This window comes from Aegilops tauschii, chromosome 5 (genome assembly GCF_002575655.3).
Source record: "Aegilops tauschii subsp. strangulata cultivar AL8/78 chromosome 5, Aet v6.0, whole genome shotgun sequence".
Classification (NCBI taxonomy): Eukaryota; Viridiplantae; Streptophyta; class Magnoliopsida; order Poales; family Poaceae; genus Aegilops; species Aegilops tauschii.
Window position 1 is genome coordinate 399582360 of NC_053039.3, and position 15291 is coordinate 399597650.

A 15291-nucleotide genomic window follows, 5' to 3' on the forward strand; every position below is an offset into this window, starting at 1 on the left:
TTGCCGAGAGACAAGTACGTCTTTTGGCGGGTGGCGGGAGACAATACGCAAAGGCTGGTGCTATGTACGAACAAAGATACTTGGTATTTATAGCATCTGCTGAAGTACTATTTTAAAACAAAATTAACTCTCAAATATCAAAAATTAATTAGTGTTTATTTGCAGCCAAATATACAGGCCAACATTAATTTTCTACCAATTATTCGCATTCTAATACATATATATAGATATCAATCAAATATTTCCCAGTATATCTCTGTGCATTAATGAATAATCATGAAACTTTCCAAAGAATAACTAATAGTCAAATATTTCCCAGTATATCTCTGTGACTGAAGACTAAAGCATGAGATAATTTGTACAAGTTTGTCCCTTCGCAAGTTTGTACAAGTTTTTGCTGCTCTGGTTTAAACATCAGGGATAATATAATGATGCCGCTACTACATACTCCCAACTGCCAACTTCTTTTTCCTCGGTATAACTTGAAGTGCCAACTATTGGTCATGCCTGCTTGTTTGTTGAGGCAGAAACTTCCGCGTTACACATTGCGCATACCTCTTGTTTGTTGAGGTAGAAACTTCCACGCTACACATTGCGCATACCTGCACATAGTTAACGAAATACTGTCAACAATCTGAGAGAGCTGCAATTCAAGTTGTTGGTGAGGTCAACCCCAGCAGACCTCTTTTGATTTAAAAAATATATAAACAAAATAAAAACAAGTAATGCAATTGTGGAGTCTCGAACCCCCCATTTGCCGCTATACACAACTCAACCAAACCAGAAGGCCACCACCTTACTCATGTTTCAAATGGGGAAGTATTTGATCAGTACACGACGGTACAGGATTTCTTTTACTGTGACACCGAACCAACCAGTCAATCCGCCCATGATTTCTTTTCCCGGCCACCCCAGCTCCCCAATCCCCGTCCCCCGGCCACCCCTCCTCCCTATACCTGTCATCCTAACTTTCAAATTTCAGAATCCAGCCATGACACGTGCCATTGGTTGATACTTGGTGTATTGCTTTTTATGATGTCAAGCAACAAGTGCATTGGCTGTTGTATACTACTCCCTCCGTTCCTAAATATAAGTCTTAGAGATTCTACTATGGACCACATACGGATGTATATAGATGCATTTTAGAGTGTAGATTCACTCATTTTGCTTCGTATGTAGTCCATAGTGGAATCTCAACAAAGACTTATATTTAGGAACGGAGAGAGTACTAATCAAATACAACTGCAATCAGTTTTTGCGGTTCAATAGCAAACGCACAGGCACTACACTAGCGTGCACATAATCCTCTACTAATATGGGATCAACAATACACAATCTACCGGTAGAGGACTCTGGCATGGAGCCACGATATATACAACTTAAGTAATGTAGCAAGGAAACAACACGCAGGTTAATAGATTTTCCTTACGCAAGTCATATTGATACCTTTGCACAAGATTAATACATTTTCCTTGTGGATGTCAGATTCAACCTCAACTTCGACATGCTGGCTAAACTACTTGTGGCCTCTATCAAGGAAACACAATCCTTTTAGACATCATAGCTGACTTGAATTACCTCTCTAATTAACACGCAAAAAAATCATATGCTGTTAATACTGAATAAATGTTTTTTTAGCTGAAGCAGATAAAAAGGCGTAGATGCTCTTTGTAAAATCATACTGACCACATGCAGAAAATAAGCATGATGAATGCTTTGCCAGAGCAGAATTTTTTCGTATAGATCATATTCTTGTCGAGCAATTCTTATATAGGAAGAATTTAACAAGCATAATAACCTTTGGATTATAGGCGTAAACTTCTGATAAGGTGTATTTCTTAGAAAAAATAATATCTTGGGATGTCGGGAGGTTGCTACGACAAGAAAAATGTTTTCATTCATTCATGTTAACCAAAATTATATGAAGTTTAGGATTCGCTATGCACATAGATATAAATAAAACATAACCTGGTACATAAACCATGCAAATACAACTCTGACAATTAAGTAAATATACATCTAAGAATTTATTTATTTTAGAAATAATCTAGGACTTATTCCACCTACATGCAAAGTTGCCACCAACAGAATATACACGGTCACCAGCATGAAAAGAAAGATTCATCTTCTTAGCTACTCAAACAGCCCGGGGTTTCCACCTGCTGGACCCCCACGAGCAACTGCACCACCACCAACAACAACAACAACAAAGCCTCTTTAGTCCCAAACAAGTTGGGGTAGGCTAGAGGTGAAACCCATAAGATCTCGCGACCAACTCATGGTTCTGGCACATGGATAGCAAGCTTCTACGCACCCCTGTCCATGGCTAGTTCTTTGGTGATACTCCAATCCTTCAGATCTCTCTTTACGGACTCCTCCCATGTCAAGTTCGGTCTACCCTGGTCTCTCTTGACAGTATCAGCACGCTTTAGCCGTCCGCTATGCACTGGAGCTTCTGGAGGCCTGTGTTGAATATGCCCAAACCATCTCAGACGATGTTGGACAAGCTTCTCTTCAATCGGTGCTACCCCAACTCTATCTCGTATATCATCATTCCGGACTCGGTCCTTTCTCGTGTGGCCACACATCCATCTCAACATGTGCATGGATGTGTGGCCACAAAAATGGCAGCAAAAATATTCAGGTGTTAGATCCTAGTATCAAATGCACATTCAGGTTGAATTACATCTGAGCATCGAACACAAGCGCTATGGATGGAGTACATGCTACTACTTGCGAGGGTGTCCAAGCGGGCTCTTCTGGCAACCTCCATGATCCTGGTTATCCTCATCATGCGACTTGTGCCTCGGCCTTGTTTGCCACCGGTCGGCCCCACCACACGATGTGCCTACGTTTGACGCCTCCCCGGTACATATTGTGCCACAACCACCCAACGTTTCCATCATGGGCAGCCAGCCTCGGCACCGGCACAATGTGCATGGTGGAACCGTTGGGCGGTCATGGCACAGTATCAATTGGGGAGGTTTCGAACGCAGGGACAACGTGCGGCGTCGGCCGAGCAGTGGTGCCGGTGGCAAACAAGCCCAATGGCGTCGCATGAGTAGGATGGCTAGGATCAGGGAGTGCGCGGCCAGAGCCCACACAGGCACCCTCATAGGTAACCGCCACGTACTTCATCAATCGTGTCACTGCTCTACACAGATGCAATGCAATATAAGCTAAACACACATTTGACACTGCGAGCTAACACCTAAACATTCTATGTCTACGGGTACAGTTGCTTGTGGGGGGGCTAATGGTGACAAGCCCGAGCAGTCCAACTAGTGAAGAAGATGGATTTTATCTTTTTTATACCAGTCGGTGACTATTTCTATTGTTGGCAACTTGGCAACAAATAACAACAACAAAGCCTTTAGTCCCAAACAAGTTGGGGCAGGCTAGAGGTGAAACCCATAAGATCTCGCAACCAACTCATGGTTCTGGCACATGGATAGCAAGCTTCCACGCACCCCTGTCCATGACTAGTTCTCTGTTGATACTACAGTCCTTGAGATCCCTCTTGACGGACTCCTCCCATGTCAAGTTCGGTCTACCCCAACCTCTCTTGATATTATCGACACGCTTTAGCCGTCCACTATGCACTGGCGCTTCTGGAGGCTTGCGTTGAATATGCCCAAACCATCTCAGACGATGTTGGACAAGCTTCTCTTCAATCGGCGCTACCCATCTCTATCTCGTATATCATCATTCCGGACTCGGTCCTTCCTTGTGTGGCCACACATCCATCTCAACATGCGCATCTCCGCCACACCTAACTGTTGAACTGTCGCCTTTTAGTCGGCCAACACTCAACGCCATACAACATTACGGGTCGAACCGCCGTCCTATACAACTTGTCTTTTAACTTTTGTGGCACTCTTGTCACATAGAATGCCAGAAGCTTGTATTGTTGGCAACTTGGCATGAAGATGAATAATTCTTAGATTATTTCAAAAATAAACAAATGTTATATGTATCTTTACTCTGTTGTAGCTATATTTGCATGGTTTTGAACTCTATATGTATCTTTACTCTCTGTTGTAGCTATATTTGCATGGTTTTGAACTCTATATGTATCTTTACTCTATTATGTTTTATTTATATCGATACGTATGGTGAATTTTAAACTTGATTTATTTGTATCAAGATATGAATGATGAACAAGTTTTTTATTGCTTTAGCAACCTCCCCCACACGGTAAGGCCCACTTTTTTGTAGTAAGGGATACAAATTATGCGAAGTTAACTGGCTACAATTCAAAGGTCATTATATAAGAATTTCTCAACGAGAATGTGCTCTTATGGGCCCACCTAGCTATTGCATCAGCCCACTAAGCTATTGGATATATAATCCATGCCGAGAATAGAGTTATGTGTAACTTCACGTCCTTAACTAACTTCACTAGCTGGCACATGAAGACTGTCCAAGTGTTTCATTGATCCAGGCAACAGTGGAAAAACTCCGCAGTCCACTAGTTTAAACATACTTGATTGCCAAACCTTAAATTCATTACTTGACTCATACAAGTCAATATTGTAAACTGAATTTAGGTCTAATGGTAAATAACTTAGCCCTAATGGTAGATAACTAAATAAGCCAAAAGTCTAAAAGCTGCAGCTGCACTATTTTGCAAAACCGGGCGCACACCCCTGCGGACATGCGATCTGCAACCACATGCTATTACTGCATGGTCGCATTTTACCTGGGACAGCTCATTACTTGCTGATAATAAGATGGCATATGCACTGGACTGGGTTGTCGCATTTCACCTGGGAAAGCTCATTACTTGCCACACCTTCTTTTACTTTTTTGGAAACCGCGTGGGACAGCGCTTTCATACTTGCCTAAATAGGGGGGTGTGCTCTGAAGCACTATGCATCACATGTTTGTTCCGTAGCCACGTCCCTAAATATAACAAAGAAGATTGCTGTTTTCGGTGCATAATTGAGTGTTGGTAATCAGTGACATTTTGACTGGTTATAAATGCCACAGGTGACTTGTAAACAGTGATCTTGTTCAAGAAACTGAAGCCCAAACAGAGAAAGAAAATGCTAACGGGCACAACAAAGTGGCCTCCCTTTCTTTTTCTTTCATCGTGCCATCTTCATTTAACCAAAGAAGGATGACAAAACTGCTTAAACTATAGCACTAGCACTACTTGAACTCTTTTGTGGCCAAAATGGATGTACTACTTATAATTACTATGGCATACCTCTTTCAATAGCGCCCACTACTTATGATATTCTACTTGACTTAAGACAGCAAAAGGAATATATGAAACTAGCTTTTAAAAAGGGGATATATGAAACTAAATCATAGATATTTGATCATACAGTGCTCTAGAGAGATATGCGCATAGAAGTGTATTTCAGACAACGGTATAAGGCTACAGCAAGCCATAGCTGCATAATAAGTATAGTAATAAGCATAGACGTATGGTGAATAGTAGAGGTACAAAGGAACCCTACATTTTCTATTCAGGCCACCAGATTAATAAGCATAGCCAATGACTAGATTAATAAGCATAGACGGTTGGTGTATAGTAGAGGTACAAAGGAACCTTACATTTTTCATTCAGGCGCAAGTGTGATTGCCTGATATGCTTCATACCATGAAAACATAGGCAATCCTCATCTATGGGGAACTATTGTATATGTTCTAACAATAACTAGGTCGAAAGTGGCACTGTACCTTATTTATGTGACTGGTTAATGCAGTCAGGGTGGTATGAGTGCTTGCAGGGAAGTGCAACCAAGGATTCACCTTCCTCAAATCCCACGCGACAAATTACACATCTACCAACAATAATTACAAGTTAACATGCCACTTTAATAATATATATTATTGGAAGGCTATGAAACTTAAAAGTATTTGAACGTACTGTTCTGTGTTGCCGTCTTGCATGTCTTTTGTGTTGTAAGTTACTGAAGGTAAGGAAGCAAGTGTATCAGCAGAGAGACCTCTTCTTTCTGTACCAACCACTCCGCCCAATGCAACTAATTCCTGAAACCATGACTAGAACCATTAGCATTGCATCTTGGAACTTTAGATGCAAGCCCAGGCACCAAAGGGAATAAAGCAAAAAACACTTGCCTCATATGAGTACTCATCTGGATCAACCTCTTGCCATGAATCCTGTGTTTTTTCAATAACATGCCGATTTGTAAATGTAAGTTACTCATTCAAATTTGGCTGGTTTCAATAAGTAAGCAAAAACACAGTACCACAATTTGAACAAAGACAAAGTTCTCCGTGCATAAATTAGACGAATCAGAGGTGCATGCCACAATCCCCGGAGAAAACATGGCAAGAGGTAAATTTACCACTTTTAGCATAATATATCAGAGAATAAATTAGCTCTACCAAGGAATTATGTCACTGCTTCAATGAAATAAGCAAGTACTACACTGTATGTCACACACATTAACAAAATAAGCATTGCTGTAGGTCCAAGGTCATTTCATCAAAATTTGAGTGCTCCCACCTTTGACCTTCCAACTTGCAAATACAAAAATTAAATCCATCCCAGACAAGGAAACATAAATCACTACCTGCACGTCATTTATTTGATCCTCGACATGCTCACTGCCCGCCCTACAAAGCAAAAGTGCACATCAGCAGTCCGCGGGAAACATGAATTGAGCTGGAAAAAAAAATCCATAAACAATCGCTGAATCCCAGCGAGGGCCCATAAGCTGCGTGGAGACCTCGCGCTCCTTGGCGTACTGAAGCACTCGCGCGTAAGCCTCGTCATCCTCGTACTCTGCAGTGTCTAGCTCTGGCTCCACATCCTCCACATCCTCATCATCATCGAACCCCTCCTCCTCGTACTCAACTCTCCTCAGAGAGCTCGTCCAATCCTAGCACTTGTCCTCACCCTCAGCCTCGATATCACAGCAGCACCATCGACGCCACCCGGGTGCTCCTGGTGGCGGAGGCGGAGGTGGTGCCCCAGCTGCTCCTCGTACTCGTAGCTCCCGGCCTCCGAGCTCCCGTAATCGCTGCCCTCGCCGCCGCCGGCTTCGTTCATCCGCAGCATCATGTACGGCCTCTCCTGCACCGATCCAAACGGGATGTACATGTTAGTCGCTCCCGCAAAAGAATTAAAATATCAGGATGTCAGTCGCGCGCATCGGAACCCTAGGGACGGGGACGAGACGGCCGGGGCCGCGAGATCTAGTCAACTTAGAGCATCTCCACCCGTCCCCCCAGGAAGGCCCCCAGGAGCACTTTTTAACCGCCGGCGGATGAAAAAAGTCCCACTCGCGCCCCCACGACCTCAATTAGCGCCGGATCTGGCCAAAAAATGAGCCGGCGACCCCAAGGCAAACCCAGGGAGCTGGGGGGGGGGGGGGGGGGCACCTGGGGGGCTTAATTCGCCGTTTTGCAGGCGCTGACCCACCTGCCAGCGTCTCTCTCCTCTCTCGTCCCTTTCCATCCCTGGCCCACCCACGTGCTCCCCTCCACACACACACCCATCCTCTCTCTCTCGGCCGGGCTGCAGTTCCCCGACGGCTGCATCGGGCGCTCCCTCGCCGCTACGCCCAGTGCGTCGGCTCCGGCGCCCCCGTCTACCTCGCCGCCGTCCTCGAGTATCTCGCAGCTGAGGTATGCACACCACGCCAGGCTATCACCGTTGATGCGATCACCAGAGCTGCCTAGCGCCGACCACGGGCTCCTTCCTGCGGGCGGGAGGTGACCCAGGTCCTCTTTCTTCAGGCACGTGGCCCACCTTGTGCCGCCTCCTGGAGCTCCTCGTCGGCGATTGCGCGTCCTTGAGCCTCGGCGGCTTCGGAGCCGGCGGCGCCGGGACCTCCCTGTCTCTGGTGGAGTAGTAGTATGACGCCCTGCAAGGGAGCGGGGCACGGGGCGACTCCTTCGTCGGCGTGACCGGCGGCTCCAACGACGGCGGCCGCTGCACGGCCTCCACGCTCCACCGAGCAGACGACCCCGAGCCGACGGCGGCTGCTGGTAGGACCGAGCCGACGAGGACCGATGATGCACCCCGACGCCGCCGCGTCCGTGGGCGCCCATGTCGCGGAGCTTGTAGAACCAGGCGTTGGGTATCATGTCGGACAGCCGGAACTTGCGGCGGGCCATGCGTCCTCGCCGGCGGCCGGCGGCCGCCGGTGCCCCAAAAATATGTTTGCCGGCAGCCCCCCAAGCGGCAAAAAAAATGCCTCCGGGGTGTGGGGGTGGGGGTGGGGGTGGGGCGGGGGGGGGGGGGGGGGGGTGTGACGAGTGGAGATGCTATTACCTGCTCCTGGCGGACGCGCGGCGAGGTCGCCGTGGATCTGGCTGAGGGCCGTGAACGGGCGCCGCGCCTCGTCCTCGGCCGCCGCAGCGGCATCGTCTCCCCTTCCGGAAGCGGCGGCCGGCGGTTGCGGGGAAGGTCGGGGGCGTGCCTCTCAACGCCGCCGCTCCCGTTGGAATCCTCCAGGGGCGCGATAAGGCGGGGCGGGGGCGGAAGGGATCGATTTCCGACCGGCCGTTGTCTTCTGGATTAGGAAAGTGTACGGTCTCTTTGTGTTTCGCTTGATTAGGAAAGTGCTACGTGATTATATGTAAAGTGCTACGTGTCAGTTCACGGAAACTACGCCCCCCACCCCATCCTTAAAATCAGGGAGGAGGGGAGATTATATATTGATTACAGGGTGGGTCCAGCACGTTTAAAAGGGAAAGTAAAATTTAGAAAGAAATAAAACAAGCTGTTGGAAACTGATCTGTTGAGCGGGGCGATCCGCGCGTTGCGACGCGTGCGTGCGAAGTGTTGGGAAACCGGGTCACCCGGATGGGGTGGCGGCGGCCGCGTGCAACGCTACGGGCCGGCCCCTCCCGTTTTCCCCTCTTTTTGCTAAGTGGGTACTTATTCCTTGACCACCTACCCCTATATAAAGCAACGAGGAGCCATCATTGTAACACCTGATCATTGATTAATAAAGCTGGTCTCCTCCATCTCTCTGTGTCATTTTACTTTCGCATACTTCGACTACTTTGTCTACGACGCTCGCTCTCGCTCCGCAACCTCGGACCGGACTCGCCGGCGGAGTTGCGGAACACGTTATCAGCACGCTTCGCTCCATCAACTCTCCGTCAAGCCTGCGTCAAGCCTGCATCACGCAGGCTTTCGTCGATCCCGCGGAGGTATAAGATCCGATCCCCACTTTTTGCAAAAATGGATCCCTCTCGTTTCTACGTTTCCGTTTTTGCGATTAGATTATTTTTCGGATTTGATCTACCTATGGTGCGGATTTTCCTCCCAAGAACCGAGCGGACGAACACGTCGCCGACCAATGTCGATGTTCTTGGACTAAGAGGAACTTGTTGACCGCACTATAGGGAGTCGGTACAAATCGCGATCCAGATGATCGTGGTACCGCCGCAAAAGCACCAGATGTGTCATGCGCCGTCGTTTTTCCGGATGAACGCGATGAAGAACGCATCCCGAGGCCGGCGTCCGGATGACGCCGCGCTGGCCGCGACCCTGCTGGTCGCACGCGCCCCGTCACGTCCCGCTGACCCCGCCGCCGCAGCCGTCCCGCTGGCCGGCTCGTCGCCGAGCCCCGATGGCCGGCCTGGCAGCCGCCGCCGCCGCGTGCCCAGCTGGCCGCGGCTCCGCAAGTCGCTGCCCGGCTGGAGGTCACCGCCGCGTGCGCGCCGTCCCGGGGCCGAGCGCCTCGCGCCGTGGCCGGGCGCCGCGCCGGGGCCGAGCGCCTCGCGCCGTGGCCGGGCGCCGCGCCGTGGCCGGGCGCCGCGCCGTGGCCGTGCGTGCTCTGGCCGCCGCCGCCGCTCCCACGCTGCGGGCGCTAGGGGAAACCCTAGCGTCGCCCCTTGGCGAGCAGCGCAGCGCCTGGGCCGACACTGGCGCGGTTCACTGGCCCCTGATGGGCCTGGCCATGGGCTTTCGGTCCTCTATAAAAAAAGGGGCAAAGGCGCTGGCTGCTGGGCCTAGATGGGCCGCGCGCCATGGGGATCTTCAAAAAAAAATGAAGAGGGGCGCCGGCTGTCGCGTAAAATTGCGGTTTAGCCCCTGTATTTTTTTCAGTTTTCGCGCGATTTTTATTCCTGCAGCAATATTTCGCGTAGACCCCCCTGGAACTGTCTGTTTTCGCTGAAAATGCGTATTTGGGCTTAAAAATACCTCGGGAATTTAATTTTTGGGCTAGTTTTCTCATACTAGATCCACTTAACATGCTATTTTTTGTAACATGATATTATTGTATGATTTTACTGCTGTAGATTAATTGTTTAGCACTCTTAATCATTTAGTAAGTCATATAATAGCATGTTTTAAATAGTGGAACATCATTTTATTGAATAAGTTTATCAACATCGCTTTGTGCAAAAGATTACCTGCTCTAATCTCATGATTTTTGCATAAATCGCAGATGGCCGGAATTGCCCACAAGGAGTTTCCTGAGTTGGCCCAGACCGGGCTGAACTACCTGTCATGGTCCTCGGACTGCGAGATCTTTCTCCAGGGCAAAACCCTCCTGAGGGCGATCGGTAAGGGGGCCCAGCTGGCCGTCACTGATCCCAAGTTCGAGACTGAGAATGCGCAGGCTCTGCACTTTCTCCATCATCACCTGTCACCTACTCTGAAAGATGAGTATATGGCTGAGCGCAGTGCTTCTGGCCTTTGGACCGCTCTTAAGCAGCGGTTCGAGCGGCTGAAGTACACTGTGAAGCCACGTGCAGAGGCAGAGTGGATCCGTCTGAGGTTTGCGGACTTCAAGACGGTTGGGGAGTACAATTCGGCTCTGCACCGGATTTGTACGACTCTTCGGTTGTGTGGTACTGAGATTACCGACTCCCAGAAGATTGAGAAAACCCTATCCACTTTCCACCCCGACGCGGTCCAGTCCTCACGGAACTACCGCCAGGGGAACTACACGAGGTATTCAGAGTTGATTGACGTCCTCCAGGTGGCGGAGGCGCAAGACGAGGTTCTCAAAAAGAATTTTGTCGCGCAACCACTTGGGGGGAGTTCTCGCCAGGAGGTGAACGCTCTCAAAGTCCGCAAGCCTCAACAGAAGAAGAGGGGCCGGAAGGGCAAGAAGAAGGGCCCTCACCCCCCCCGCCCCGGCTAAGCAGAACAAGCCGGGCAAGGGAGGGCAAAGGCCTCAGGACTGCTTCCGTTGTGGCTCGGTGGAGCATTTCTCCCGCCAGTGCCGCGCACCACAGGAGGTCGTTGACGCATATAAGGCTCGGAAGGCGCGTGAGACGCACCTCGCCTTGGTTCAGGAGGGAGCTCCACCGGCGCCCATGGCGGCACCAGTGATGATTGCTACTCCCCCTGCTGCGCCTATAGAGGCGACCCCCGTGGTGCCCATCGCGGCAGCTTTGGCGGTCTCTACCGACGCCCACGTCGCCATGGAGGTTGACCACATGGCCGCCTCGGCGGCGCCGCCACTAGACATTGATGCTGCCTCCAAGATAATTTCTGAGGAGGATCAGCTCACTAGTATGGAGATTGCGGCGGAAGTGAATGGCTTCTTCACCGAGTCCACTTAGCATACCTCTTTGGTTATCACGATTCCGTGCTTTGCTACAATAAAATTGAATAAATTCGATTTGGTTGTAAGCTCTATGAGAGCATAAACTTATTCTTTACTTTGGCGATTGGATGACATTTATTCATTTATTCCATTATTTATACATGATAGCATGTTATGTTCTGAGATGTGTGCATTTATTTTTAATGTATTTTCTTCCTCATTACATTAATTCGATGTCATATTTTAGAACGCGTGTGGCGCCCGAATGGAGGAAACGTGCCTTGCCGATAGCGCCACCACTCATACTATTTTACGAGAAACTAAGTATTTTGAGTCCATTAAAAAATCTCCGGGAAGTATTATGACAATCGCCGGCTGCGGTTCTCACATAGTTGGCTCCGGACGAGCCACTATTATACTCCCCATGGGAACAACTTTGATCATTAATGATGCGTTGTTGTACCCGGAGTCGACTCGTACTCTATTGAGCTTTAGAGACATCCGCGCTAATGGTTTCCATGTTGAGACCGATGATGAAAACGGCAAGGAATGCCTACTCATCACAAAGCGGGATGTAGGTGGTAAACATGTTATCGAAAGGCTTCCTTCGTTTGACACAGGGCTATACTACACTAAGATAGTAGCACCGCCCGTGTACACTACCCTCAAGACCGTCTTTAGAAGCTCTGAACTCTTATGCCTCTGGCACGATAGGTTAGGCCACCCCGGACTTAGGATGATGAGAAATATAATTAACAACTCGCATGGCCATAATGTTAACGTGAAGAACTTCCCGAATCCTGATGATTTCGTGTGCTCCGCATGCGCTAAGGGGAAGTTAGTCATTAGGCCATCGCCCCTCAAGGTGAGGGATGAAATCCCCGCGTTCTTGGAACGTATCCAAGGGGACATATGCGGTCCAATTCAGCCCCTCACGGGGCCGTTTCGGTACTTCATGGTGCTCATTGATGCTTCCTCTAAATGGTCCAATGTTTGCCTGCTGTCAACAAGGAACCATGCCTTTGCCAAATTGATCTCACAGATCATCCAAATGCGGAATAATTTCCCGGATTATCGTATAAAGTCTATTCGAATGGACAACGCCGGAGAATTTACTTCAAAGGCGTTCGATGATTATTGCATGGCAATGGGAATCAAAGTGGAGCACTCGGTACCACATGTTCATACACAAAATGGACTTGCCGAGGCATTGATTAAAAGAATTAAATTCATTGCCCGACCGCTCCTTCAGGGTTGTAATTTACCAACTACATGTTGGGGCCACGCGGTGTTACACGCGGCTAATCTCATCAACTTTCGACCGTCGGCCTACAACATCCACTCTCCTGTTCAACTTGCGCAAGGGTCGGCACCGAAAATTTCCCACCTTCGTAGGTTCGGTTGCCAGGTATATGTACCAATACCACCCCCTCAGCGATCGGCGATGGGCCCGCTCCGTAAGTCGGGGATATACGTTGGTTATGAGACTGTGTCCATAATCAGGTATCTGGACCCCATGACAGGAGACTGTCACACGGCTCGTTTTGCTGATTGCATTTTTGATGAGGATCTTTTCCCGACTTTAGGGGGAGAGAATCAACCCCTTGATGCTAAAAGTCGAGAAATCACGTGGCAAGCCACGGGGATCCACGCTCATGACCCGCGCACTGCTGAGACTGAGAGAGAAGTCCAAAAGATAATAGATTTGCAGTCTTTAGCAAATCAACTGCCCGACCACTTTAGTGACTTAAAGACTGTGACAAAATCGCATGTGCACGCGCGCAATGCACCGGAAAGGGTTGAAATACCGAAGAAAAATGATGGTATGCTCGCTCCTGTCCAAAGGTATAAAAGGACGAGAAATCCGGCTTCTCAAATCCCAAGTACTCGGGGACGCCCGACGAAAAAGGATAAGAGAGATTTATCACAGCCTGTCACCAAAGTACCCCAAATTGAAACGGGGAGCCAGTCGAGACCTGGCACAAGTACGGAAAATTCAGTGCACGAAATTCCGGACTTAAACTTTCCCATAGGGGAAACACCCAGCGGAGATGTGAGCGCACACATCGGCGCGGGAAATCTAAAGGACCTTGCTCCCATAATGGGAAATTTGGTAGAGCAAGTGTTTGCGCCTGATGCGCTCCATGACGAAATGGCCATAAATTATATTGATACGGGGGAGTCCCTGAACCGAGCAACGGTGATTGTCGACATCAACTTTGCTACGAAAATTGCCTCAATCATAGATCTTGACCCTGGGCCTAACACGCTTGCTGATTGCAAGAAAAGGTCGGATTGGAAAGATTGGCAGCAGGCAATTACTGCCGAATTATTATCTCTCAACAAAAGGAAGGTGTTCGGACCAGTTTGTCGAACTCCTCCCCACATTCGCCCTGTTGGCCATAGGTGGGTTTTTGTTCGAAAGAGAGATGAAAATAATAAGGTAGTACGGTACAAAGCAAGGCTCGTTGCTCAAGGGTTCACTCAACGACCAGGTGTCGATTTTGAGGAGACTTATTCCCCAGTCATGGATGGAGTTACCTTTAGATACTTGATCTCGATGGCAGTAAACATGGGCTTGAAAATGAAACTAATGGATGTTGTCACTGCTTACCTATATGGTAACTTGGATTCGAACATATACATGAAGGTTCCAGAAGGTATCCCTGTTCCGAACCATGATAGAGCAAATAGGGGTCTATACAGTGTTCAACTTCAAAAGGCACTGTACGGACTCAGACAGTCCGGTAGAATGTGGTACAATCGCTTAAGTGATTTCCTTCATGAGAAGGGCTACACGAGCAATAAAGATTGCCCATGTGTTTTTATACGGCGATCCCAAGATGGATTCTGTATAATCTCGGTGTACGTGGACGATTTAAACATAATCGGTACACCTGAGGATATTGAGGAAGCGAGTTCCTACCTGATGTCGGAATTCGAGATGAAGGATTTGGGTAAAACCAAGTTCTGTCTAGGTCTGCAACTTGAACATTCCCCTGATGGGATTCTAGTGCACCAGTCGGCCTACACCCAGAAGGTGTTGGAAAGATTTGGATTTGATAAGGCATATCCTTCTAAGACCCCGATGGTCGGAAGATCTTTACAGCCAGACAAGGACCCGTTCAGGCCAAAGGAAGAGGGGGAGGAAACTCTGGGACCAGAGGTTCCTTACCTGAGTGCAGTTGGAGCACTCATGTACCTCGCAAATTGTACACGGCCAGACATTGCGTTCGCCGTCAGTTTGCTTGCTCGGTACAGTTCTTAACCTACCAAAAGACATTGGAAAGGTGTCAAGGACGTCTTCCGTTACCTGCAAGGGACCAAAGATCTTGGTCTATTTTATAAGAGGAATCAAGACCTATCTATTATAGGCTATGCCGATGCTGGGTACCTGTCGGACCCGCATGATTGCAAATCGCAGACTGGCTATGTTTTCCTTTGTGGTGGAACTGCGCTTTCCTGGAAATCGTCCAAGCAAACACTTGTGTCGACTTCCACGAACCACTCGGAAATCATGGCACTATTCGAAGCGTCAAAAGAGTGTGTATCGCTTCGGCGGATGATCGGCCACATTCAGCAGACATGTGGGCTGAACACCGTACAAACCCCTACCATTATCTATGAAGATAATGCTGCTTGTGTTGCACAAGTCCAGATGGGTTATGTGAAGAGTAACCTCACAAAGCATATTAGTCCCAAGTTCTTCTATGCACATGAGCTGCAACAGTTGAACGAGGTGAGAGTTTTGCATACTAAGTCCTGTGACAATCTTGCTGATATGTTCACTAAA

General features: G+C 48.5%; 2 protein-coding genes across 8 annotated transcripts; one reads left to right on the plus strand and one right to left on the minus strand.

Annotated features, from left to right (window-relative positions):
- Positions 1 to 241: 241 nt before the first annotated feature.
- LOC109764189 (E3 ubiquitin ligase BIG BROTHER-related) lies at positions 242 to 8533 on the minus strand. 7 transcript variants are annotated; one of them, XM_073500491.1, is made up of 7 exons: positions 8258 to 8533; positions 6708 to 7054; positions 6552 to 6594; positions 6094 to 6135; positions 5882 to 6003; positions 5692 to 5795; positions 242 to 602 (listed from the first exon to the last, which is right to left on the minus strand). In XM_073500491.1, the coding sequence occupies exons 2-6, from the start codon at positions 6752 to 6754 to the stop codon at positions 5693 to 5695; spliced, it is 357 nt and encodes a 118-aa protein (XP_073356592.1). In that variant the 5' UTR covers positions 6755 to 7054; positions 8258 to 8533; the 3' UTR covers positions 242 to 602; position 5692. The 7 variants fall into 7 exon arrangements, 6 of the variants coding, with proteins under 6 accessions (XP_073356592.1, XP_073356594.1, XP_073356591.1 ...); XM_073500493.1 differs by having other exon boundaries at positions 6552 to 6585; positions 8258 to 8517; XM_073500490.1 differs by having other exon boundaries at positions 5882 to 6015; positions 6552 to 6585; positions 8258 to 8517.
- On the plus strand, positions 8303 to 11678 carry LOC141023461 (uncharacterized). Its single transcript, XM_073500487.1, has 2 exons — positions 8303 to 9144; positions 10389 to 11678. Exon 2 carries the CDS (start codon positions 10389 to 10391, stop codon positions 11088 to 11090), a length of 702 nt encoding a protein of 233 aa, XP_073356588.1. The 5' UTR covers positions 8303 to 9144; the 3' UTR covers positions 11091 to 11678.
- Positions 11679 to 15291: the final 3613 nt, after the last annotated feature.

Excerpts from the sequence above, each read along its gene's own strand:
- LOC109764189 (XM_073500488.1), bottom strand. The coding sequence starts at position 6,754 with ATGACGAGGCTTACGCGCGAGTGCTTCAGTACGCCAAGGAGCGCGAG. Across the intron at positions 6,595-6,707 it reads AGTACGCCAAGGAGCGCGAG|GGCGGGCAGTGAGCATGTCG; the intron begins GTCTCCACGCAG and ends TTTGCTTTGTAG. Across the intron at positions 6,136-6,551 it reads ATCAAATAAATGACGTGCAG|GATTCATGGCAAGAGGTTGA; the intron begins GTAGTGATTTAT and ends GAAAAAACACAG.
- LOC141023461 (XM_073500487.1), top strand. The coding sequence starts at position 10,389 with ATGGCCGGAATTGCCCACAAGGAGTTTCCTGAGTTGGCCCAGACCGGG.